Source organism: Aethalodelphis obliquidens, unplaced genomic scaffold (assembly GCF_003676395.1).
Source record: "Aethalodelphis obliquidens isolate GAN/ISIS:26980383/991018 unplaced genomic scaffold, ASM367639v1 scaffold71, whole genome shotgun sequence".
In the NCBI taxonomy this organism is placed as follows: Eukaryota; Metazoa; Chordata; class Mammalia; order Artiodactyla; family Delphinidae; genus Aethalodelphis; species Aethalodelphis obliquidens.
This window is the reverse complement of record NW_020838015.1, coordinates 5,469,246-5,496,607: the sequence shown is the minus strand read 5'-3', so window position 1 is coordinate 5,496,607 and position 27,362 is coordinate 5,469,246. Positions and strand designations below refer to the sequence as shown.

General features: G+C 39.4%; 1 protein-coding gene across 1 annotated transcript in view; it reads right to left on the bottom strand.

Annotated features, from left to right (window-relative positions):
- The window catches only part of MAOA (monoamine oxidase A), a 72,678-nt gene that overhangs the window by 39,380 nt on the left and 5,936 nt on the right, over positions 1-27,362 (bottom strand). The window contains exons 2-3 of the mRNA XM_027091297.1: positions 13,903-13,997; positions 4,077-4,214 (exon numbers count right to left, since the gene is read on the bottom strand). Of these exons, the coding sequence (XP_026947098.1) occupies positions 4,077-4,214; positions 13,903-13,997 (233 nt within the window). The remainder of the gene's footprint in view (positions 1-4,076; positions 4,215-13,902; positions 13,998-27,362) is intronic.

Below are 27,362 nucleotides of genomic sequence, written 5' to 3'. Positions count from 1 at the left end.
CCCACATGCCGTGGAGCGGCTGGGCCCGTGAGCCATGGCCGCTGAGCCTGCGCATCCGGAGCCTGTGCTCCGCAACCGGAGAGGCCACAACAGTGAGAGGCCTGCGTACCGCAAAAAAAAAAAAAAAAAAGACACGACAATCAACATCCCTACAAGAGCCTAACACCTTTGGCTTCTTGAGTTTCCTACTGAGAGGGGTTGAAAGTGAAAGTATAATTTTCTTTGACAAAAGAAAAGAGTTCTATGAGTTGGTATGGAAAGGTGTTAAAAGCAGCTTAAAAATATATTGTCCCGAATCCAAAGGAAACACCCTATTAGAAGCAAGAGGTCAAAGACGCAGTTATATCTGGAAGCATTAAGACAAACTGATAAAAAGTACATCCTCTGCTTTCAATACAGCCTACTGGCTAAAACAAAGTTCACCTCTTAGCAACAACAAAAAAAATTACTTAGTATTCCAGAACACACACGTTCTGAAAAGCCTGTGATTTCAGTCGTTGGCATAGAAACATGGAGTAAATGGCTGTGGGAAGAACAGAACGAATACTCGGAAAAATTGCTTGCTGAACTGTTACTATCAGGAAAGCCTATGTTGTTTTAAATAAATCTTTATCACACCATTCTCTAAAAACAAATGTGTGGTCTATATTTATAGTCTTGATTTTTATTTAGAGAGGATGTGAAAAGCAGGGAGAAAGTGAGAATGCATGAAAATGTCAATGTCTCCTTTAAAGTAGTTCCTGCAAAATGCCTTGCTCCATCTCTGGCAGTGTTCTCCCTCTTGACACCCTACCTGCATTATTATGATCTGGAGGAACCCATGGAAAGAAAGAAAAAAAAGAGGAATCAAGTATTTCTTTCTTCTTCTCCAAGACCTGGCACTGCTAAACTTAAGTCTCCACAACTCAATGAAACTAACTCATAAAACGATCGTAATGATGGTGCATCTTCTTTACTAATGCAAGTAATCAATCAATCGATGCAAGAGGCATTCAAGTCCACCTGCTTCCTTTTTTTTTTTTCTAGTAATTATTATACCTGCTTCCTTTACACCTTCCAAAAGAAAAGAATCCATAGAGAACACTTTAAACATATCTAGCTGACACCACTTCAAAGCCACCTTTTAGGTTAAAGACATGATTAATTTATATTAACTTCACAAATCAGATGTAGTCTCCGAAATAAAGCCATATTGAATTCACAACATTCATAAAACCTGCTCACTGTAGGAACCAGTCAAGAACCCTATTACATGAGAATCAGGATCTACTAAACCAGAATTAGAATAGAGATTCTATTCACAAGATCCATGAAGGATAAAGGCAGAAATGTTAGCGAATATTATTTATTTACTGATCTCCTCCCTTGAGATGGCAAGCTCCATGTGAGCAGAAACTTGGATCATGTATCCACCACTGTATTTCCAGCCTACAACAATATCTGGTACAGAGTTGATGGTCCAGTAACGACTTACTGAAACAGTGAATGAATTTAGCACAACCATATGAACCTTCTAAGAATGAAGCAGATAGACTTAGTCTCTGGGGGAAGGGACAGGTTGGAAAACACCACCTAACATCGGTCCCCAGTGCTTCTGAGGCTCAGGCTTGGAACGTCACATAGTCATGTCAAAACTTGCACTGTAAACACAATCTAGCAAAGGTCAAGAATAGTTCTCTGGTGAACACTAAAAATCATCCTAGAGTAGGTTGAAACTGGATGCACTACAGCCTGCTGACAGAAGAAACAATGGAAGCATTCTTTAAGGCTGCACATCAGGAAAATTTAAGACCTGAAGCAATCTGGATCATAAAGAATATGGCTTGGTTTAACTAGACAGTGGCAATCTTCCAGTGATTCACCCACTTCATTTCAGTGTTATTTACAGAAAAGAATACACTGTATTAGATTACAGAAGCTGGGGTTGTCACGAGAGTTGATGCAGAAAGTGTCACAAAAACAATTTGCACTATTAACCCAATCCACTATCATGCCAGGGGGAAAATGCCTTTTCTTCCCTAGAAGCGAACAGAACAGTGAGAGTTGAGATATTCTTAAGTAAGTGGAATTATTTTTTGCTATATAGTTTATCATCAGTCTTACCTGGAATAGTTAGATGAATATCTTTCTGCTTTTTCCCTAATCTGGCCTCCTCACTTTCTAGTTTCCTGGTCATTATAAAAACATCCACTACCCTGAGTATTTCTCATTGCAGAAATGATATGATTTATTAGAAACACTAAAAGAAAGGCACTTATTCAGATAAAATAAATTAATCTCTAACTGATGCACTAGTTTTTTACCTTAACTTTGCTGTCTACCTTGGGTGAAAATATGTGTTCCTTGGCAGGGTAAAGTATGTGAGAGGACGGTTTAATGGTAAGTATTTATTTATTTGCCGCACTGCGCGGCTTGCGGGATCTTACTTCTGCAACCAGGGATCAAACCTGGGCCACGGCAGTGAAACCACCAAGTCCTAACCACTGGACCGCCAGGGAATTCCCTAAAAGTATTTCTATTCTTCATCTTTTTATTAGATGAGATTGTCTTAAATGAAAAGAACAGTGTTTAGCATCTTAAATATGTGCTTATTTGTAAGTAAATCCTAAAATTCATGAAGAGCGTATGCTCAGGGGGTAGGCAGACCATTACTAGTTTTATACCTTTGTTCAAGTCACTTTACCTCACTGAACCTCAGTTTTCTCCTCTGTAAAGTAGAGCATAAGTTTGCTCAGATTCCAGGATAATCATCAGACTCATATGCTTCCCAGTTGGACTAGACAGTGAATTTATATGACTGTTTAATTAGCAGTTGAGTGCAAAGGATTTGGTTTCTCTCCCTACATTAAATATGATAATACAGGTAAAAGTGCTCCATAAAGGTTAGTTGCTATTACTCTTACCTTCGTTATCACTTACTAGTCTGGGTAAACAACATGCCGTGCAGAGATGACAAAGTGGGGAAGCAAAGGAGTTTTTCCTTTTTGATCATGGCCTGTTGAAGCCAGCATTCATAAACACTTTGTAGAATTCTTTTGTAGTTTCTTCTTTTCTCCCTTGACCTCTGAACCTAGTTTTTCTAAAGGCTACTGGTTTGTTTTTTCATGTGTCTCACTGCCAGACTTTCCCAAGCATCCCAAACCAACCCAGATCAGCTATCAGAGTTTCCCAAGATTCCTGATCTCCCTGATTGCACATCGGTGTGCATATACTTCAAGTATCTTTCACTCCCTGCTCTGAAAGGCCCTGAAGATGCCAGACCCACATGATCGCTGCGGTGGAGTGGAGGCTTAAATGTGTCTGTTGAGAAGTGATGTGGTTACTGGTGTGGGAATCTTGGCATTAGAATGAGTAAATAAGCCCTGTCCTGATGACTCTAGTTCCAGGAAATGGGCTACAATGTCAGATCGGAAACTTGATTTCTCAAGGCACATTTCCAGACTCCAGCTGCTCCATGTTTGGCTTCAGTAAGAAAGAATAACATGGGCAACAGCTGCTGTTTCTTGAGTGGATATCAGCACTTAGAGTTTAAACAATCTCTTGTTTAAACAGTAGGAAACTGCATAACTGAGCTAGACTTCCCAAGAGTCATGGCTAGGTGCAGAGAAAATGATCAAAGTGTGCAAAGAAATGTCAGGTAAGGATGAGGATGAATGACCCATTCAAAGTCTTAGGTGCCTCAGGGGCTGCCTGGGCTCTGTGTGTGTGTGTGTGTGTGTGTGTGTGTGTGTGTGTGTGAGTGTGGTCTATTTCTGGTGTCTCCCCCACCTCCAGAGGGAGGGGAAGGAAGGAGTGTAGCCTTCAAGGGCCACAGTGGGTGAGGTGGAGGAGAACCAAGCCGAAGCATGACCACTTGCAGTGATTCCAGGAGTCCGCAGGGATTTTTTTTTTTTTTTTTTTTTTTGCGGTCGCAGGGATTTTTTAAAGAGAAGAAGAAAAGAAAGGCAGAGTACTACTTTAAAGCTGAGAACCTACTTTTATGATTGCTTTGAGAAAAAACAACTAAAAGCAAAACCAAATGCTTTCCCAAATAAAATGCTCCCCTATTGGTCAGTTGAGTAAAACATCAGGCTTACCTTGACATATTGAACAAGACGCTCATTTACGTTCACTTTGTAAGTTTCTAAACCCAGTTCCTTAGATAACCGTAAGATCCTGTTCTGGGTTGGTCCCACATAAGCCCCGCCAACGTCTACGTAATCAACATGTTGGTTCTGTAGAAACAGAAAAAGTGTCCAGAAGACTTCAGTTAGAACTCTAAAACATGTTTCTATGCCTTATAAAAAATAACCCTGTTTATTTTTTACAATTTAAATGTGCCTTACATCTCTCTTATAAAGTGCCACTGAAAATAGCAAATCTTTCTACTCTACTCCAACCCTATAGTACACTCATCATTAAGCAATCCCATTTGTTGAGTTATTGGTGAGGCTGATTCAGCAATAACACGCATAAACAATAAAGAACACTGTAGTACGCCCTGCCGATCTAGATCCTTTTCAAAGCATTTAGCTTTATTTTCTATGCTTTTCTTTGGGGTTGTTGCTGGAGGGGTCACCCAGAGTTTTATTAGACCTAATTCTCTGATTTCCAGCAGACGAAATCTTCAATCAGCCCACACTGGTGGGCTCCTGATTCTATTTTAAAACACTTGCAGGGAAGAATGCATCATAGGAAAAGAGTACCAAAAGGTATGAAAAGATTCATACACCTAAAAAATATTTTATAAATATGCAAACCTTCCTCCATAAACCAAAATTTACTTTCCTCTTCTTAAGTGCACTTTTCCATTTTCCCCAGCTTTTTTAGTAACACATTTCCCCATGGTTTAATCAATAAATTGTAAAAAAATTAATAAATAAAATAAAATTGTGCATTGGTGAGTAATAATTCCTCCATGTGTTTGTAATAACTTCTTATGGGTCTGTTTCTATTTTGTTGTTTATACCAGTTCTAATTCGCGTTGCCGTTTCTCCTTGTTTGCCTGATTATTTTTTATTGTGTCCCACTGACTGAATTTGAGAAAATATAGAAATTATCTGAATCCTGGGAGGATTATATCTTTCTCAGAGAGGATTTATGTCTGCTTCTGCCCAGCATCTGGGGACGCTAACAATACTAGATAACTTTATTGCATTTTGTGTGCCTGAGACAATTTGAAGGCAGGTTGAAATGCAACGTGGCCTAGTCCTTTTGCTGTTCACCCTTAGTGCTAGGACGCAGTCCAACCCAAAGCACAAGGAGTTTACCAACACATCCCTCCATATACACATACTTTGGTGGGCTCTGGACTTGACCTTCAGTTGCCCTAGCTTTGTAAGACTTTTGAAAAGTACTTCTCAGTCTCTCACTTGCTTCTTCAGTGGTCAGCAAACTCTCACCTCTCCACCCCCAGGGGAAAAAGCAGGTCAATGTTTTCTGGACGTTGGTCTAGTGATTCTTCACTATCTTGTTAGCTCTCTGATGCTTTGAAGGGGTGTGTGTGTGTGTGTGTGTGTGTGTGTGTGTGTGTGTGTGTGTGTACACAGTGCAATTTGTCTAGTCTCCTTATATGTAGTGGAAGGGTTGGGATAATTTACCTAATCTGTTATTTCCAGAAAATCGATTGTCTAGAATTATGCAACCTTGCCTTCCTGGGGTAATATAACCTGATATTATCTTTCCATTGCAAGATATGCTTTGCTAACTTTTTGTTTCGAATTTTTATATCTGTGTTTATAAGTGAGACTGAGATTGCCCCATGATTCTCCTTTCTTCTCCAGCCCTTGTCTGTTTTCTTGTATTACAGTACTGTTAATCTCATGAGTTAGAAATCATACTTCCTTCTATTCTCTAGAAGGCGTTCGTATATAAATAGAATAATCTCTTCTTTGAACATTAGGTAGAACACACCTGTAGAGCTATCTAGGCTTAGTGTTTTCATTGTGGGAAAAATTTAAATTACAGGTTCAATTTATTTTGTGGTTAAAGCACTACTCACGTTTTCTATTTCTTAAATTTCTTTCTATTCTTAAATTATATTTTCTCATCATATATACCTTTCATATGTTTCAAAACTATTGCTTTAAAGTTCATGACCTCTTCTTTTCATTTATTTATTGTTTATTGTATCAGTAGTTATATCTTCATTTTCATCCCTTTTATTGTTTAGAGATGTCTCTTTTTCCTTTTCCTTGAAAAATCTTATCAGACACTTGTCTAGTTTTAATAGGACTCTTCAAAGAATCAACCTTTGTTTCATTGATCATCTTTATTGAGTATTTTCTATACCATTGATTTATGCTCTTTTTTCCTCTTTTTTGGATTTTTTATACTCTTAATTTTCTAATTCCTTGCATGCTTAGCTTATTCATATTGAGCCTTTTGTTCTTTTCTAATACAAAAATTTCTTTTCTAATACAATAAATCTTCCTCTAATATGGTTTTAGCTACATCCACAACTTTATTTTAGTATTTCCATTATTGTGCAGTTTTAAGTATTTTCAAATTTCCATTACAATTTCTGTCTAGATCCATGTTTCTAAAAGTTTTGTCATGTTTTAATTTCTACAACTGGAATTTTTTTAGTTATCTTTCTGTCATAACTGCATTGTGGTCAAAGAATATGGATTATATGATATCAATCCTTGAGGCTTACTTTATGACCTAGCACATGGTTGATTTTCAAAGATTTTCCATTTCTGCATGAAAAGAACATAGTCTTCTGTTAAGTAATATGCATGTTTTATACATGTCCATTAGAAAAAGATTAATTGTGCTCAACCTTTGTTTGCTTCATTTATTATTGACTTAGAAAAGTATGTTAAAAATCCCCTACACTATTGGGCATTTATCTTTGATTCCTGTCAATTTTTGCTTTATATTTTGAGGCTACATTATTCAGTATATACAAGTTTAGAATTGTTTGGTCTTCTGGGTCTTTTATCACTATGTATTGAAACTTAATTCAATGAAACATTTTTTTTGTTTAAACCTTATTTTGTCTGATATTAATATAGGTAAAATAGCTTAGATTAGTATTTGTATACTATCTCTTTTTCTATCCTTCGGTTAGAGTTTTCTTTATTCTGACATTTCCCCCCTTTTAACTGAGAAGTTTAGCCCATTTATATTATTATTTCTTTTAAAATGTCTTAACTTTACTTATTTTATTATGGCTTTCCATTTGTCCCACTTTAACAGTTTTATGCCTGATTTCTTCTTTTGGATTAAGGGTTTTCTTCCTTTTGTTTTAAGTTTTTCTTCTACTTGTTTGGAAGTTATACTGTCAGGCCTATTTTTTTTCTAGCTATATTAACATGCATACTTAATATATTCTAAAGTTTATCAATATATTATCTTTCTATTGAAAAATACAAAACCTTCATGCATCAACTGTGATCAACCTTCTTCTAATCTGTAAACCATAAAAGTACCTTACTTCAGGTTTATTTGTCTCCCAACAAATTTGACGTTATTTTGTTTTATTCTGTTGATGTTGCTGAATTTTATTTAAATATTTACCAGTATCTTTGCTCATTGTCTCCTCTTAAATTTCACACCTTTAATTTGTTATCATTTTCCTTCTTCTTAAAACACAGCCTTTATAATTTCCTCTAATCTGGGTCCTAAACTCTCTATTTTTGTCAGTCTGATAAAAAGATTGTTCTAGCAAGTAACAAATTCTGGTTATTTTCTCTTTCACTCTCAGAACAGTGAAGATATTGTTTATCTTCTGGCATCTATTTTTGCTGTTGAAGGGTCACTCAACAGCAATCAATAAGTCTAATTATTGATTTTTTTCAGAGTATGCGTAATTTGTCTTTCTCTTTTTTTAAAAAAATTACTTTTAGACTTAAAGGAATTTTTTTAAGATCTCTTTTCTTTGGTATACTGCAGCTTCTGTGTGCGGGTGAGAATTTCTTTTCCTTTTTCATGCTGTGGACTTGTTAGGTTTCCTGGTATCTTCCAACAATGCTGGAAAATCCTCAGCCATTGTTTTTTCATACCATCATAACACTATCTTTCATGTCTTAGTTGCTCCTGCCCTTGCCCCACATAACGTATTTTCCAATCTTTATCTCTGAACTGCATTATAGATAATTCCTTCTGATCTAGTTCACTCATTCACTTCAGCTATGTCTAATACACTGTTTAATCTGTCCCTGAGTTTTTTCATTTTAATCAGTACATTTTCATTTCTAGAAATTATTTTTAAACTACTTGATCTTTTTTTTAAGTTTCTTTTCCCTGCTGCTAATTTTAAGCACGTCTTTTCTTTAAAACATGCTACAGTAATTTTTTATTCTGTGTATACTTCAACTATTGCAAAATCTTTCTGGATCATTTTTTCTATTTATTCTCCTTTAGTGCCTTGTTTCCTTGTACGCTGTCACTTTTGACTATGAGTTGCTGATTTTCCTTAGAACTTTTTCTGTGTAAGTTATTTGAGGCCTGGGTGGAAATGATTTAAGTCTATTTCTGCCAGCCACCTTGGCACTTTAAATATTCTGTCCAAGGTTTTTCACACCATATAGGTAGTGTAAATTTAGATTGAAGCCATGGATGAAGGCAAGCTTTATTTTCCTCCCTTTTAGAAGGGTAAGGTTTATTTCTCTTTCACTTTCATGTACAGAGTATAGCACAGGGGATTCCAATTTGGAGTCTTTCCTATTAAATTCCCAGGTTCTGGATTTTATTTCCTGTTCCCTGCATGCCATACAGCCATCACAGTGGAATTGCAGAGTCTTCAGGGTTCAGCAGACATTCAAGGTGAAAGTCAAATTTTGAGCTCATTTAATCCCTAGGCTTCATGTTTTTACTTTGCTTTGGGGATTCATTAGTTCATTCAACAACTATATCTTGAGTGCCTACAAGGTGCCAGGTACTGTTCAAGAAACTTCTGTTACATCAGTGAACAAAATAAAAATCCCTGCTCTCAAGGGGCTTTCGTTTAGTAGGAAGAGACAGAAAATGAACCACAAACATAATAAATAAGTATCTTAGAAGTTGATAACAACAGTGAAAAAGAAAAAAAAAACAACTAGAGAAGGACAGGGCAGATTGAAACTGCAGAGGAGAGAAGGAAAGATTTCAGCTTCAAATACAAGGGACATGTAGGCCTCTGAGAAAAGGTGATATTCGCGTAAAAGACTTGAAGGAGGTGTGGGAGTTATCCATGTGCATATTTGGGACAAGAGCGTTTCTGGCAGAAGAAAGAGCCACTGCAAAGATTCTAAGGGAGAAATCTGCCTGGTGTGTTCAAAGAACACAGGCCAATGTGTCTGGAACAGAGTGAGCAGGGAAAAGAGAACTGGAGATGAGAGTAGAGAAGTTGCAGGGCGGGGGTGGGGGGGAAGGGGGCAGATCATGGTACGCGTCACAAGACATTGAAAGGACACTGGCTTTTACTCTGCGTGAGAAGGGCAGCCTTTGAAAGGTTTTGAGCACAGAAGTGCCAAGATCTGACTTAAGTTTGAAAGGCTCATTCTGGCTGTCGCACTAAGGCTAGATTATAAGGGACAAGGGTAAAAAGCAGGGAAATTATTTAAGAGGTTGTTGCAATAATCTGCCCTAGAGATCATGGTGGCTCCCACAGCTGGGCGCCACGGAAGTGGAGGGAAGGGTTGAATTCTGGGTATATTTTGAAGGCAGAGCCAAAAGAATTTCCTGACAGAATGAATGTGGGGTCTCACAGTGTTGAACATGACTCCGAGTTTTTTTGGGAGTTGCCATCCTCCTTTACCGGGAAGGCTGCTGGAATAGTGTTCTTTTTTTTTTTTAATCAGTTTATTGGATTTGTTTGTTTCTTTTTTTAAATATAAATTTATTTGTTTATTTTTGGCTGTGTTGGGTCTTCTTTGCTGCACACGGGCTTTCTCTAGTTGCGGTGGGAGGGGGCTACTCTTCGTTGTGGTGCATGGGCTTCTCACTGTGGTGGCTTCTCTTGTTGCAGAACACAGGCTCTAGGCATGCAGGCTCAGTAGTTGTGGCTCGTGGGCTCTAGAGCGCAGGCTCAGTAGTTGTGGCACACAGGCATAGTTGCTCTGCACGGCATGTGGGATCTTCCTGGGCCAGGGCTTGAACCCATGTTCCCTGCATTGGCAGGCAGATTCTTAACCACTGCGCCACCAGGGAAGCCCCTGTTTCTTTTGTTTTATTTTGCTATTGAGTTGTATGAGTTCCTTATAATTTGTTATTAACCCCTTATCAGATAGATGGTTTCCAAATATTATCTACCATACTGGTTGGCTGCCTTTCATTTTGTTCATGGTTTCTTGTGTGGGGGATAAGCTTTTAATTTTTATTTAATTTAATTTATTTATTTAGGCCATGCCACACGGCATGTGGGATCTTAGTTCCCCTACCAGGGATCAAACCCGTGCCCCCTGCAGTGGAAGTGCAGAGTCTTAACCACGGGACCACCAGGGAAGTCCCTAGAATAGTGTTCTTGATGAAGAAGAAAAGAAATTCAGTTTGGATGTGTGAAGTTTGAGATGTCTGTTCAACATCCAGGAGATCTGCAAACTTCTAACTTCAGGGCAGCACAGTATATTTTATTCAGCATTTTATTTTAAGAGGGAGAGTCAATCAGGCTTCCACTCTGCCATAATACCAGAAGTGACCTGTTCCTTTGACTTCTTTCATCTGTCCCTCATATAATCCTAACTTTCCCTTTTACTAACTATTGGTGTTGTGCTCTAAACCTTCTCTAGTCTCCAACATCCTTTTTAAGACAGGAAGCGCAAAACTGAAGTCAGTATTCCAATAAAGTTTAACAAAGACAGTAACCGAATTCTTGGGAGTTTCCAAAAAAGATGTCTTTAGAACACAGACACTATTTAAAGTAAATAATCCTAAGTGAAGTAGTAAAAAGCATGAGGCGTTTTACAGAATGCTTCTTTACAAAGTCGAAACATTTGAAAGGAGGTGCCCCAGATTCAGCATGAAGATACTGGAACTGTAATACCATATTCTGCTATGTTGCCCCTCAGTCTTTAGGATCTTGCATTTGATCTCATTATTCAGCCTTTGAAGAGGCCACAAACACGCAACTATATTAGGAAACAAATACACCAACCCTGTGGTAGCCTTGCAGGCATTTCAACTTAATTAATTTGGTCCTGAAAAATTATGGGGGAATCACACTAGGAAAAACTGGGAAGTTCTGAACAAATAGAAGATCTATCTGAACAGTTGCCAGGTGACAATATCAAATTTGGCATTTCGATACTTAAAGATCCAGAGTAATTTTTATGGCATCTCCTCCCTAAATCCTAATTGATTGTGCTAGTAGAAGCAACTGTAAGAATATTAAGTTCAGTTTCTGATTAAATACCATTTCTGTCCCTGCTTTGTAAAGCCCCCCCTTTTTCCCTTCTATTTATTTGAAATCTTATAGATGTCAAGTCCTACCTTCTAAGCATTTCAGAGTTCCTCTCTCACATACCTAAAGGGAATTTTAATATGATGCCTAATACACAATAGTTCCTGTATGGTGCTGACATATATAAATGATGTAGCATGAAAAAGCAGCCTGGGACAATAACATAGATGGGGATAAGCATGTTGGAATTCTCATTTCCCTTGTACAAAGAAACTTGTTCTTAACTGAAAAATCCGTAACACGACAGATGCTCCTATTTAATAACCAAAAGGTTTTAGAGATAAGAAAAGTAGGGCAAAGGGACAACTTAATACCTATCTCCAAAATAAAGGAATGTTTTTCAGAAAATGACAGGAGAATCATATGTAACAAGCTGGTACAGGCAGAATATGCAATCTTTCTTTTGCACTACAACACATTGCCTTCAATTAGAACTTGAAGTTGGAGGGAGCTTCAAGTACATTTAGATTATATCTCACTGCCCAGATGAGAAAAGTGACATGTAAAGTGCTAATAGTACTTACCCAAGGTATGACAGTGTGTCGGGCCAGTACAGGGGCCAGAATCCCAGTCTCCTCACTCCCAGACCAATAGCCTCTCAGAGGACTACATCTGAGGAGGTACTCAAATTCTCCAAATGCAATTAATCTGGATTCACATTAATTTAAAGCAAGCGAGCATACACCAAAGAGCAGCACTTCTGTAGCATCCCCTACGGATCTTATCAAAATGCAGAGTCAGATTCAGCAGGTCTGGGACAGGACCTGAGATTCTGCATTTCTATCAAGTTCCAGGGTGATTCCGAGGCTGCTGGCCCACAGGTTACTTTGAGTAGCAAGGCTGTAGGGTACTCTTAGAGCTGAGCAAGGTAAAAATAGGCTTATGATACATCCCTGTACATCTAAAAAGGCAGAAAGTGAATGACAGAAGGGGAGCTTGGCTTGGTGTGACTGAAACGGCTGGTACAATATCCTAGTTCAGATGTTGGTTGGCTATTTCATATCCATTTATATTCCCCCTTTCCCATGCCTGCTTCTATTATGCAGCCTGGAAATGTTAAAGACTTGCTTTCCCAGGCTCCCTAGCAGCTCAGGGTAGCTGTGTGCCCCGAACCTAGCCAATGAGACTATAAAGCAAATGTCTGCTGGGGTCTTCTGGTAAAGGAAAGGCTTTGTTGCAGATAAGACTGGGGCCGCCTCTTCACGCTCTTTCCTGCCTTGAATGAGAACTTGATGCTGACAGATGCTGCAGCCATCTGGTTACCATTAGGCAATAAGCCAACAGGAAAAGAATGGCTGAGCAGAAAGACAGAAAGAGCCTAAAGATTCGATGACAAAGCTGAACCCCGGCCCCAGGCTGGACTACCTACCACCAGACTTCTTCTTATGTAAAATAACTGAATGTTTGTATTGCTTAACCCATTGTTATTATCACTGCATAAGCCATTCTGTTATAAATCTGACACATCTCCTAATTAGATAGAGGCTTCCTCTCCTTCCAGTCACTTCAACAGTCTGGTTTTGTCCTTACTGCCAATCTCCAGCCTTTAGCGCTCTGTTTCTGTGCTCTAGCAAGGGGGCTCATTAGTGACCTTCTAAATGCCAAACACAAGGGCCCCTACTCAGCCTTCATCCTGTGTCAAATGCGCCTGGCATCTGATTCGATGTATCACCCCTTCTCTTTCCTCTGCTGATTTTCATGGCACTGCCCTAATCTGGTCTTCCTCCCCAGCCTCCACTGCTTCTCTCTGGCTCCTCTGCCTCTGCACCCCCTTTAAATCTGCATGTTTGCAAAACTTCCATCTTTGTCCGTACTTCCTTTCTACCTTACCTCCTTCCCTGTGTACTTTCATCAGTTCCAGATTTCAACATCCTGCAACCATTTCTTCAAATAGTAGTAAACACCAGTTAGCATGCATTTTTCCAAAACGGTGATGTAAGCCCAAGTATAAAAAGGCAGTGATGTAGCAAGAACTGGGCTTCCTTATGTCTAGCTGACCCCACCGGAGCAGCACACCTCTTAGGGAACAAGGACTAAGGAAAAAGCAACACAGAAATATGCTACATTTGCCTCTGCTTACTGTGGTCACACTTCTTTTAAGTTGTGTATTCTTGGATAAATAAATAAGGAACCTATACTGTGTGTGTATGTCTGTGTGTGTGTGTGTGTGTGTGTGTGTGTGTGTGTGTGTGTATGGTGAACGTACAGTCACTTCAAGTCCAGCCCAACCGTAACCTCACCTGAGACGCTATATACTCTAGGTCTCTAGTATGGAAATGATGACGCTGTACTGAGGTTATTTGTTCACGTTTGTTTTCTTCACTAGAATGTAAGCTACTGAAGGTCAGAAGCTGTCACTCTTTGGTGGGTGCTTGTTGAAAAGAACAGATACTTATTTAATGCAGTAGTTTAGGGTTATGGAGGACCAACGGCTTAACTGCATAAACTCTTGAGATTTCCTCCAGCTCTGTGACTTCCAGTGACCCCCATCTCTAGTTTGTGTGAGATTTTATACGTTAAGTATTAAAATCATTTACCCTCACTGTGTATGTTCTTCCTCCAACTCTGTCCCGGGCTTCTAAAACCAAAACATTAACTTCATGTTCTGCTAAGAGTTTGGCGGCAGATAATCCTAAAAGGAAAAAAAAGGAAAACAAAGTCGAGGAACATATTAACACCTACACGTGAAACATTCAACATTTAAACAGGTCTACATATAATATAAATGCAGGTATCAGACACAATTCATTGACTGTGCTATCTAATAAATTCTGAGCACACTGTGATGAACTGAGCCACCAATTTTATAATCTAGCATATATTACATTATCTATCATAAGCTAATTTTATTATCTATCATAAGGTTGGTTGAAAAAATGTAATAATTTAAAATATATATTTTGGGGGTTTTGGTGATAATCATATGTAAGGGAATTTGTTGAACCCCTAAATCAACCCTTATCACGCCACTCTTCTAGAAATCCTGATTGTATAAACAGAAGTATGTTTTCCTGGAAATTCCCCCTGGCTTACACCAGTCCCCAGTATCTCTGTGCTTTTCTCAATTTAAACCCCCCCTATAATGACCTCCTATCATTTATACCTGGGTTACATGCTTGCTGTATCATGTTTTCCCCGCTAGATTAAAAGTTACCAAAGGCAGGAACCATGTTTCATACTTTATTTATTGGCTCAAAGCTGAGTACAGGCTTTCACTCATAAACAAAAACCTTCATAAAAGATAGATTTGTAAACCCAGTATAGTAAGGGAATCCCCTGGCAGTCCAGTGGTTAGGACTTGGTTCTTTCACTGCCGTGGCCCTGGTTCAATCCCTGGTCAGGGAACTAAGATCCCGCAAGCCACACAGTACAGCCCAAAAAAGGCAAAACACAAGCAAACAAAAGTATAGTAATACCAGAAAAGTAGAGGAAAGTGTTGTGGATTAACATTATATCAAGGGTGCATGCTATCAACATGACTTATCACTGATGTTAATCTTGTTCGCCTGGCTAAGGTAATGTTTGCCAGGTTTCTCCACTGTAAAGTTATTCTTTTTTTCCCCTTCCATGCTATACTCTTTGGAAGGAAGTCTATGTACAGCCTGCGCTTAAGAAGTAGGGAGGTATGTCCTACTTCCTTGAGGGTAGAGTATTGACATAAATGATTTGAAATTCATCTGCACAGGAGATTTGCCTCTTCTCTCCCATTTATTTATTTACTTAACCACTGACATATCCTTATGGAGTCATACATAGTTGTTTTATACTTTGGGTTATAGTCCAATACTATGTTATTTATTTTGTTGCTCAAATTGTTTCGGCTTTGGTCACTGGGAAGCTCTTGTGTCCCTCGGATGTACTTGCATCATTATGTGTGTATGCGTGTGTTTGAGCACTTCCTTACTTTCTGGCATTAAGAGATGTTCCAGGCTCATCTTGTCTTTCTCTGCCCAGCCCTACAATCAGCTATTTCTTCAGTAAGCCTTGGTTCCTTTTATTGGAGAACAGTATTAGAAATCAAGATCTGGGCTCTAGGTGTGCCCATCACTACTGGGCTATCATTGCTTCTGGGACTTCTCAGCTCACAGAGTAAGGAAATAAATGTCTGTATACACATGTTTAAATCTATCAATACATTTTTGCACTTCAAATGCTATCTTATACCTAGTTATCTTTATCCTCCTATTACAAAAAGTACGAAGCAGACTACACAGATAAACATACTTCAAGGAGAAAAAAAATGTTAGAATATTAGGGTGAAAGAGAAATAAGAATGACACCAGGGATAAGTTTAGTAAAATGATACCTAAATATGTATACCAGTGGTTGAGGAGAGGAACTATTCTTAGTGATTTTAAAACTCAGTAACTTGACAGCTCTAATGGTATATATCCTAAAGACAAAAAAGAGCTGCAAACATTTTGTTCAGTAATCATTTTGTGGGTGCTAGGATTAGAACTATTATTTTGAGGCCATTATGTATGTAATGTAGAATAAAGCAAATGAGTAATCAGGCTGCTGTCACTGAGATCCAGGGTTTTGGGCCAGGAGATCAGGAAATTTAGATGAAAGAACAATGAAATTAAGTGCAAATTTAGGGCAGGAAATGTACAAGATGGGTCTGGAACCTCAAGTCACCAGAAAGCAAGGAGGCTAACAGAGGCCACGAGGAGTGTGACAAAAAGGCTCAGAAACCTACCTAGGTGAACTCCCACTGGCTAGAGATGGAACAATTTGAGTATCAAGTAAAAGTAACAGGGACTTCCCTGGTGGCACAGTGGTTAAGAATCCACCTACCAATGCAGGGGACTCGGGTTTGAGCCCTGGTCCGGGAAGATCCCACATGTCGCGGAGCAACTAAGCCTGTGTGCCACAACTACTGAGCCTGCACTCTAGAGCCCGTGAGCCACAACTACAGAGCCCGCGTGCCACAGCTACTGAAGCCCGTGTGCCTAGAGTCCGTGCTCCGCAACAAGAGAAGCCACCGCAATGAGAATCCCACGCACCGCAACAAAGAGTAGCCCCCACTGGCTGCAACTAGAGAAAGCCCACGTGCAGCAAGGAAGAGCAAACACATAAAAATAAATAATAACAAAGGCAATGGCTTAAATCCACTCATAATAATACTAAACAAACAAACAAAACCTCTCATTGGTCACCTTTGGAGAATGCTAAGGAACAAACTTATCATTTAAAAAAACAAAAAAGGGTTTTCCCTGGTGGCGCAGTGGTTGAGAGTCCACCTGCCATGCAGGGGACGCGGGTTCGTGCCCCGGGCCGGAAGGATCCCACATGCCGCGGAGCGGCTGGGCCCGTGAGCCATGGCCGCTGAGCCTGCGCGTCCAGAGCCTCTGCTCCGCAACGGGAGAGGCCACAACAGTGAGAGGCCCGCGTACTGCAAAAGAACAAAAAAAACCCCAAAAACAAAAAAGAATTTGGCATTCATTCTACCCTCCTTATTTGCACCAAACCTCAAGGCAACCAAATAGCTAACAAAGGGAGGTTTCGCTGTATAAAAGCATGCTAGCTAATAAGTGAAGACAGGAATAATTAGAACATCAGCATTTTGCAACCCCTAATGAATTAATAGATCTGGTGCAATGATTGTCAACAGCTGCTAACATGACAAAAAAAAAGAGATAACCAGATGTTACTTGCCTCTTAATGGAAGCACATACCACCATGTATGAAGTAGTTAGAAAGAAGGAAGGAAGGAAGGAAGGGAGGGAGGGTGGGGAGAAAGGGAAAGAGCAAACAATCTAAATTCTAATGTGATCCAGCCTCTAGATCTGATACTTAGGGGCCAGAAAAACATGTTAAATAATACCACTGGGATGCAATCAACAAAATCTAGATTATAGGATTTATACAGGAGTACCCTGGGTTTTTCTGTTTATTTGTTTTTTAAAACAACTCGCCCCCTCCTGCTCTCTTTCTCCTTTCTTCACCAGTTTTTCCTACAATAAACCTCTTACATGGCTAGTTATGTCTTGATGTCTGCTCTCAGAGAAGCCAGACTGACAACAGTAGTTTGTTCATACACAGAATGGTATGAAATATACATAGCCAGAGTCAAGGATGAGTTTGGGTCTGTAAGATCTAAAATGCAGGGAGGCTAAACCGTAATATCCAGCACTGCTGTCTGCTAATGTTTGTATGTATTTTTGACTCCTTCAAGTACAGTGTACCCTTACACTGCTGACATCCACCCAAGATTTAGGTGTGCAACGAATATTTGGAATCTGCTCACAAAGAAAGGCACCCCGTGACAGTTTAAATAAATGCAAACTAATGTCCCCAAGCCTTGGTGCAATGTGCTTTCTGGGACACTGCCAAAGGCTTCTTCTGCTGACCATCATAAAAAAAAGGATGAAGGTGTAATGAAAAACATGTTTATGCATAAATCTTTGTTGTTATATCTGACTATTTCTGTAGGATTAAGTCTTAGAACAGAGATTACTAGGTCAAAAGATTTTAATAATTTTTAGGCTCAAAGCACCACTCTGTATTTAAAAGCAGAGAAACTCAAGATGCAAAAAGTTGAATTTCTTCCCAGTTCCCCTTAGTTAATCTAATCATAAACCAATTAGATAGATAAAAACACCCTTGGGTTTGCTAGAATTACTCGAGTAGCTCCTCTTCTAAAGAGAAGCAGAGGTGGCTCTGAATTCCAGCAGCAGTGGGACCTGCAGCTGTCCAGCCCCTAGAGGCAGCCTGGCAGTTGGTTTAGCACTTTACATCCTACAGATCAATTTCAGGTGCCTTTCCTGTTGCCTCTCACAACCATTCTTCAGAATAGATTTCATTACCCCATATTCCAGATAAGGATACCAAGTGCTTGATATGCCCACAACAAAGTCTCCTGAAAAGTGAAAATTTTTACTTCTTACACCCTCACTTATAAGGCTGAAGCCTTAATAAAATTGAATCTAGTGTGTAATTCTCAACAAGTTTGGTGAGTGGGGTTCAGTGCCAATAGTAAATAAACACTACTCCAGAGGCTAAAGGAGGGGAGGGAAGCAGGGCTAGCTGAGCCAGGACAAATGAGCACACCAGTGACAAAGGTCGTTTCGCACTTTGGCATTTAAGGATATAAACAAAATTAAAAAGGTGGATGGACCTAGAGTCTGTCATACAGAGTGAAGTAAGTCAGAAAGAGAAAAACAAATACTGTATGCTAACATATATATATGGATTCTAAAAAAAAAAATGGTTCTGAAGAACCTAGGGGCAGGACAGGAGTAAAAACGCAGACGTTTTAGAGAATGGACTTGAGGACATGGGGAGGGGGAAGGGTAAGCTGGGATGAAGTGAGAGAGTGGCATGGACATATATACACTACCAAATGTAAAATAGCTAGCTAGTGGGAATCAGCCACATAGCACAGGGAGATCAGCTTGGTGCTTTGTGACCACCTCGAGGGGTGGGATAGGGAGGGTGGGAGGGAGGAAGACACAAGAGGGAAGAGATATGGGGACATATGTATATGTATAACTGATTCACTTTGTTATACAGCAGAAACTAACACACCATGTAAAGCAATTATACTCCAATAAAGATGTTTTAAAAAATTCCCAAAATAACAAACAAACAAACAAAAAGCTGAAAAAAAAAAATGGTTGCTCTGCATTACAGGAAAATGATTGGCCCTATCCTGGCAAGGAAAGTTTAAGCTCTTAGTTTGAGAAATAAGGAACATGTTTAAAACATTTAAAAGGGATTCCAGAAAAATGGTTTCCAAAAGGTCTTGGAATGTGAAGGGGGAAGATTTAAGTCATTTAGAAAAATATTTTTTTAAGATGTTGAATAAATTGGGGGGGGTACCATTTCAGTTTGCATGTTTATTGTGAAGAAGACTCTGATAAGGAACCTCCGTGGTAATTTAAAGCTAGAAAATACAGAATATGGAAATACAATCAAGATGCCATTAGAAAAAGTTATTTTTGAATAATAACTAATTTTGAATAAATAACTCAGTAAGTCATAAATAAAGCACAGGCAAACACTTGCAGTCCAGAAAGGCTTTTTCCAATATATTGACTGTGGCTGTCTGTTGATTCGAATGGAAAAAAAAAAAACCTAAGATAATGTCTGCTTACATCTTGAATCAGGCATCTTGAATTATATTCCTTAATTCTTTTTTGTTATTATTCTGTGTATCACTATGCATCCTACCCTCCCCTCACTACAAAATTCAGTAATCACTTATAGAAAAAAATCGTATGTCAACTCCGCAGATTAGTTTAAGGGCTTTTGACATAAACTTCAAAATAAATAAATAAAAGCCTGTCTCTTTTTTTTTTGGTAAATGGGATAAAATTGTTAGAAAAGAAAAGGTTTGTTTTGTTTTGTTTTGTTTTTTTAAGAAAAGGTTTTTAAGTCTGAAGGTAAGTCACCAAATACAATGTAGCTACTAAAAAACAGATTTGATAATCAAATATTTTTTTTACTTTCAAATCAAATATTTGTTATGAAAAGAGAAAATCTCATATTAAACCTATTTCATCTTGTTCCAAAGAAATATAGATTAGCCAAAGCTGAGAGCATTGTGCATTACAGCTCTTCCTGTCACTCATTTTCTATCATTTAATGGCCACATAGAATCTAGGACAATAGAAGAAGCCTGCTTCCCACCCACCTCTCTTGGCACCCCTCCCCACCTCCAAGACAGGGAAAGGGTTTAGCACAGGGGCTTGCTGGTAAATGGTTAACAACCGTCCCTGGCCTCAGGGGATGGAGGGGACTCCTGATCTGCAGCATTTGGGTTTCCATGGTGTATATACACTCTCCACATGGCTGATTCAAAATCACCAGTGTGATTACTACCAATGTGATATCATTGACCGTGAAACTGGGAAGAGAAGTGTTCAATCAGGATCAGTCCTTTCATGACAGTAGAAGCTGGCTCCAACACACACTGTCAGACCTATAGACTCCTGGCCTCAGGTCAAGTCTCAAGTCTGGGAGAGAGTCTATTAGATCGGCAAGTGTATGAGATTCATTGGTGTCCTAGACTCTCAAGTGTCCTAGTGTCTAGCCTGTGAATCTCCCATGGGTGTGTTTGAAGGAAGAGGTCTAAGCGGGCACTGGCAAAATATCCCTGCCGCTGCACCAAGAGCTCTTCCTCTCCCAAATTATGGCAAACTGAGCCCATTAGGAGGAAAAGAACCCCAAACTCCCAAATGTCCTGTGGTTTTCTGTGACAGTAGACAGCCTGGAGAAGCTAAATGCACAGAGTTTGTTAAAGCCCTATTATGTACATAAGGATCTGATCACTTTCAAAATGCAAAAACCTGAAAAAGGGAAAATAGCAGATTATGGCACAAGAGAAACTTTAATCACTTTGCAATTAAGTATTTTAAATAGGGATAATGAGTTTAAAACATGGGCTTCCCTGGTGGCACAGTGGTTGTGAGTCCGCCTGCTGATGCAGGGGACACGGGTTCGTGCCCCGGTCTGGGAAGATCCCGCATGCTGCGGAGCAGCTGGGCCCGTGAGCCATGGCCGCTGAGCCTGCGCGTCCAGAGCCTGTGCTCCGCAACAGGAGAGGCCACAACAGTGAGAGGCCCGCGTACCGCAAAAAAACAAAACAAAACAAAACAAAACAATATGGGCTTCCCTGGTGGTGCAGTGGTTAAGAATCCGCTTGCCGGTGCAGGGCACACGGGTTCGAGCCCTGGTCCGGGAAGATCCCACGTGCCACGGAGCAACTAATCCCGTGCGCCACAACTACTGAGCCTGCGCTCTAGATACCGCGAGCCACAACTACTGAAGCCCGCGCCTAGAGCCTGTGCTCCGCAACAAGAGAAGCCACCACAATGAGAAGCCCGCGCACCGCAACGAAGAGTAGCCCCCGCTCTCTGCAACTAGGGAAAGCCCGCACCCAGCAATGAAGACCTAATGCAGCCAAAAATAAATAAATAAAATAAATAAATTTATTTAAAAAACCCCAACAATATAATTCCTCTTCTGGTTTCTCTCTATTAAACCATTTGGGTTTTAGAGAAACCAACATAAAATAGGTCAATGGATTTATTAGAGAGGCTTAAAAAAAAAAAAACACCAAGTCTGCTAAAAGCACACCTCATATGAGAGTTCAGGCAATTGTTAATCCTGGTTATTAGATCAGGAGAGAGCCTGGGTGAGATGATGTATCCAGCCAGCAGTGCTGTTGCCATGGCAACCTCAAACCAAGCTCCAGCTTCTTAAAGCCACTGCCCATGGAAACTGTTTCCACAGATTCTGCAGTGCTTCCAATGTCCTGAGATGGTTACATCCCCACAGAAATGGGATAGGAAACGATTTAAGCCACACAGCACACCTGGAGAAGGAATTAATATCAGCAACAAAGTCTTTGAGGAAATGGTCCTTTGCTTCCTGGGCTATAAATCTGTACCCCTGCCTTCTCTACCTCACCAAGGGCTCTTTCCTTTACTTCTTCAAGTACACTCACATTACGAAAAAAGAGAAATTTGTCCATTTGACTCATGCTACACTTTCCAGTTCAATTACTGATTTTCCTTCTACAACAAATGATTAGAACAAACCTTGAAATGTAGCATATTCCTCATGAAAAATGTCCAGTGACCCCACTTTCAATACGGACAAGTGATATAATCATCTGTCACAAGCTGCTGTATTTTTCTTCTTAGCACACATCACCACCTGGCACTCTATATACATCTGCTGCTTCCAACCACTGCAATCTTAGCCACTCTTGTCCAAACCATTGTGGCCTTTTGCCCTTGTCCAAGGCAACATGACCTCTTGCCCAGAGATCTGCCTCTTAACTAGTGTGTTATATGTGTTAGACACCTTTGCATCCCTAGAATAGAGCCTACCGTGTTGCAGGTGCTCAAACACTCATTGCAATGAACAGAGGAACCACATACCAAGAAAAGAAAACCATGCTCACCTGGATGAGGGCAATGGCGAAGTTTCTAATGCTACTTAGATTATATTTATCTCAAGCAACTAAGAAAGACTGACAAGGACAGGGTGTCTGGTCATTTAAACCTTTATGCCCAAGTAAATTCGCAGATTCTTAATACTACTAGTACATTTTCTGGTCTTTGAACCAGTATTACGCTTTTTTTAGCAAAAGAGAATGGAGAATATCAATGTGCACACAAACTTGTCCCCGATACATACATACATACAATACAGCCATTCTTATTATCTATCATCTATCTATCTACCTACCTATATCTATATCCATCTGTATTTTGTGCTTCCTTTCAGACAAATAATTACCTGCTTTTGAAAATGCCAAATCTTCTGATCCCTTTGATAAGCTAAAAAGACAGAACTGTCTCAAATGATAGATAGATAAAAGCTAACAATTAACTTCAATTTGCCCTGAATTCAACAGACTTGTTGTCTAGACAGTCCTAATTTATTTGATTATTGTTCAGCATTCATCTTCACTTTAGATAAATGGATCTCACACGACTTAGGGAATGCAATTACTCCTTAATTCATTATTTGCCCCATTCTTGCACTGAAACTGAAAATACACCAAGGGCACTCCACACTGCTATCCTCAGATGCTGCACACTAGGATGCACTGTGGTTAGGAAGCAATTTCCAAAATGTTTTATGGAATACTAGTCCTCAAGATGCTCTGGGGAAAAGTATCAATGTTCATGGAAGTTGGGACATATGCTGTTTCTCCTTCTGGGAAATGTATGGTGCACACTGGCATATTAAAGGCTCTGATAAGTCCTGCAGTGAAGAGATTCGTTTAACTTAGCATTTCTCCACCTTTTGCCTTAAAAAAAATTACATCTCAAAACATACACTTTGGGAAAGCTGGTTTCGGCTCTTAAAATACTGTCAAATATTTACAGTAATAAACTCACCTGGGCAGAGTCCCAAGTGAACAACGCCCAGAGCACAAGCTAAGTGTTGAAGCAAAGCTTTAGTGTAGCTATGGCTTATGTTCTGCTGGCTCTCCTAGTTCTTCCTGTTTATTTCTTAAAGTGGTATTTTTCTTCAACTTTGACGTTCATCACCACCTATGAATGTGTACAGTGTACATCACATATTAAATACTTTAAGTTAATTTTCTATTATTCAGTTAAGTGATCTCTGACCAACAGAATTCTTACGTAACTGCACATTTGGACTCTTGGACTGAATACTCCGAGGAAAATAAAATGTACAGTCAAACAACAGTTCATACTAAAGTTTTAGAAGCAATGTTCCCAAAGAAGGAAAAAAGCAAAACCCATAAATTTTGCTCATATCACATAGTGAGTGCTCGATCAATATTTATTGAATGAATAAATAAATGAATGAATGAAGAATACATGCAGACATGCAAGAAAATGGTCTTTCACTTAAGCCACAGCCCACAGCTAACTCATTTAATCTGAAAAAAAAAAGTCACCTGAAAGGTCATCCTTGTTACATTTCAGAATTTATCCAAAATCCACAGCACTTCTGTCAAGCATTATTTTCTCCATGAAACCCTTTCCTGTCTGTCATTTCCTTCTCCCTTTTTGTGCCACCACTGAAGCCCTGAACCAACCTCAAACACCAAGGGCACTTCAGGTTCATGGTTGTAACCCCTGCTACATAGAGGGGTCCCATGCCTCACACGGTCACTGGAGAGACAAATAGACTAACGTAAATTAAGAGAACTTAACTCCTCCATTTGGGTCTGAATTTTGTCAGATGCCTTAAATGACCAATGTCCTTTATAAAGTAATTACAAATGCATAGTAAATTGAAATGTGTATTTAATATCGATGGCTTCAATTCAATACGTAAAATCTGTAAACACCAATCTTAGAAAACTATTTAAAACTCACATCAACCACCACAGCCTTCCATTTTCTTCACCAATATTGTCTCCCCAAATTCTTTCTTTTCAAAACATGGCAGGTTCACTGTTATATTTATCATGGTCTTAAGGTAGGAAATGGAGGTGCCTTATTTTTCAGCCTAGATGTCTTGACTGTTTTTATTATTGTCTATTTACATATTCATTACTGGTAACTGTCTAATGACCTAATAAATCCTTTGAATTCTTATTTTTCACCACTCTGTGAGTCTCAGTATCAGCCCCAAATCTTTATATTATAGGGACAGTGACAATGAAGAGGTTTCCAGAATATCAGATGTTGGCCTGGTGCAGGGAAAAAAAAGTCTATGCATAAAAATATGCTTTTATTTTTGGTGAAAAGGTCCAATAGCTTTCATCAGATATTCAAAGGGACATTTGCTCCAAAAGGTTAAGAACCACTGATCTAAACTATTAAAATAATTGCTATACATTGTCATAAAACCACCAGAAATGGACTTTTCAAAAAGGAAATAAATTCTTCATATAAAAGTCATCCATCCTAATAGGGTGCCTAATATTTTTAAATTTAAATGTTCATGAAGCAGGGGAATTTCCTGGTGGTCCAGTGGTTAGGACTCCGTGCTTCCACTGCAGGGTCACAGGTTCGATCCCTAGTCGGGGAACTAAGGTTCTGCAAGCCGGGCGGTCAAAAAAAAAAAAAAAGTTCATGAAGCAGTAACATGTGATGTAATATAGTCTAAAATATGAATTACTGTGAAACAACAGCCACTAGTTTTTAGAGCATCAAGTCTCAAAGTAAAACAATAATAAAAGTTTACTGCAGTTCTGTGAATGAGCCTATAAAGCAAGCCTAAGTGAGGTGGGGTATATTCCAAGGCCAAGTTATGCCACTAAGAATACTGTGGCATTTGGTAATTCATTTGACCCTCCTGAGCCTCCGTTTTGGTCCCTTTGAGCTATTATAGGCTGCAATTCTGTGACCCTTGAACATGGTGAATATGTAATTAACTCAACTCTCAAAGCTTATCACCTGGTTTTTATGTTCTTATTGACAGTCCTACCTAATAAATCAACTGAATATTGCTGTAAAGTGGGATTTCTTTCCTTTGGCCTGGCAACAATTAGAAAAGGGCTTTTAAACTAAGGCTCAGAGGAGCCATGGAAAAGGTGTGAATGAGCACCTGTAAGGCAGACCCAGATCCTGATTTCAGTTAGTGTAGGATGTCAGTATGATGGATGATGAAAACCATTTCCAGAATGCAACATGGAAGGAAAAAGTGTTGGGGAGAGGGTCCAAAAGAGAAAGCTGAAGACATAGACCTTTAGGAAGCCAACTATACTGAAAAAGATACTGGAAGATATAGCATACATAACTTAATCCAACCTCTAATTTTACAGCTGACAGAACTGTGGTTCAAAGATTTGAAGCTGCCTTAATTCATAAGACTAGATGACAACATAATAAAGAACAGATTATCCAAAGGAGAACACAAATTGCTGGTAAAGCTGTAAAACATTTTTCAAATAAAAGGAGAAAGCAGTCCTAACAATCAACTTGTCTCAAACACTTACAACATTTAAAAATGTAACTGACGTCTTTTGATTCATTTTGTGCAGTTCTAATCACTCAAATTTAAAACGAAAAGTAACTGTCACTATGAAATCTATCTCATACATGCAAATGTAGTCTTCAAACCAGTGCTCATTGGATGTCTACACTCCTGCAAACCCCTGTATGTGACATGAAACTACAATATTACCTCAGTCTTTCTGGGTATACCTGCAACCAAATACTGGCAAGATTTATCATATGTAAAATATGTGTATGTCACACCTGTACAAAGATCGTATGACCCAATATTTGCCAATAACAGACTCCCACATTTCCTTTTCTTAATTATTGGTCTCTATGATCCAATTATACTATAGTTATACTATATTTATACAATTATACTATACTTAGATCTATTGGGTTTTGTTTTGTTTACCTTTTTGGGCTGCACCACGTGGCCTGCGGGATCTTAGTTCCCTGACCAGGGATAGAACCCATGCCCCCTGCAGTGGAAGCATGGAGTCTTAACTGCTGGACTGCCAGAGAAGTCCCTAGATCTATTGTTAAATATATTTTTCACATTAGCTGAGTATTATGTATAGATTCATATCAATTAGTATTGGCCAAATGCTAAAACTGCCCATTAAATGTCAGATAAACCCCAAAGCTCATTCAACTATGAAGATATCAAAGAATCAGAACCCAAATAAATGTAATTCTTGTATTCTTTCTTCAACATTAAAAGTTAATAAAGTAAAAGAATCCTCGCTTATTTTTTTTTTTTTTTTTTTTGCGGTACGCGGGCCTCTCACTGTTGTGGCCTCTCCCGTTGCAGAGCACAGGCTCCGGACGCACAGACTCAGCGGCCATGGCTCATGGGCCCGGCCGCTCCACGGCATGTGGGATCCTCCCAGACCAGGGCACGAACCCGTGTCCCCTGCATCGGCAGGCAGACTCTCAACCACTGCGCCACCAGGGAAGCCCCCCTCGCTTATTTTTGAGAAAACAAAATTAGGGCCAAGAAGTGTTCTGAAAGGCAGAAAATTCATGCTTAGCTGGCAGTGAACCTCAGAGTACCTAAATAACCAAGGCACTGAAACTAAGTGGCATATTTTTTAATGTAAGCTTTCCTTAATCACTACAAAACTGTACGGTATGTATTGCCAAGTTCTGAGTTAAAATGCCTAAATCACTCCTAGCAGAAATGATTCTTCAGGGTGATGTATTTCAGCAAAAAGGGAAACTGGGGTATGTTGTGGACTCGCTGGCAGGATTCAGAACATTAGTCAATCTTCTTGCGAAATGGCTTTTCTGTCTCCGATGATGAGAAAGATTCCATCCCAGCTGCTCTTACACAGCACAGTGTTCCGGGCGGCTATGCTCTCAGTTCTTTTAGTGGAGCTCAGCTCGTGGATACAAATATAGGGAGGTTCTATTGCTTAGTCACTATTTGGAAAAAGCTCTCTCTCCAAGACACTTGGAATTTAATTTCAAAAAAACATGGAAAAATTCTAATCACCCAGGGCTATCCGGTGTTATGATGAAAGCGTTTTCACTGTGCCCTGGCTAAATGTGGGGCAGAGGTGGCACACTGGGGTAATCTCAGCAACTACCAGGATCACATCGCTAGAGGC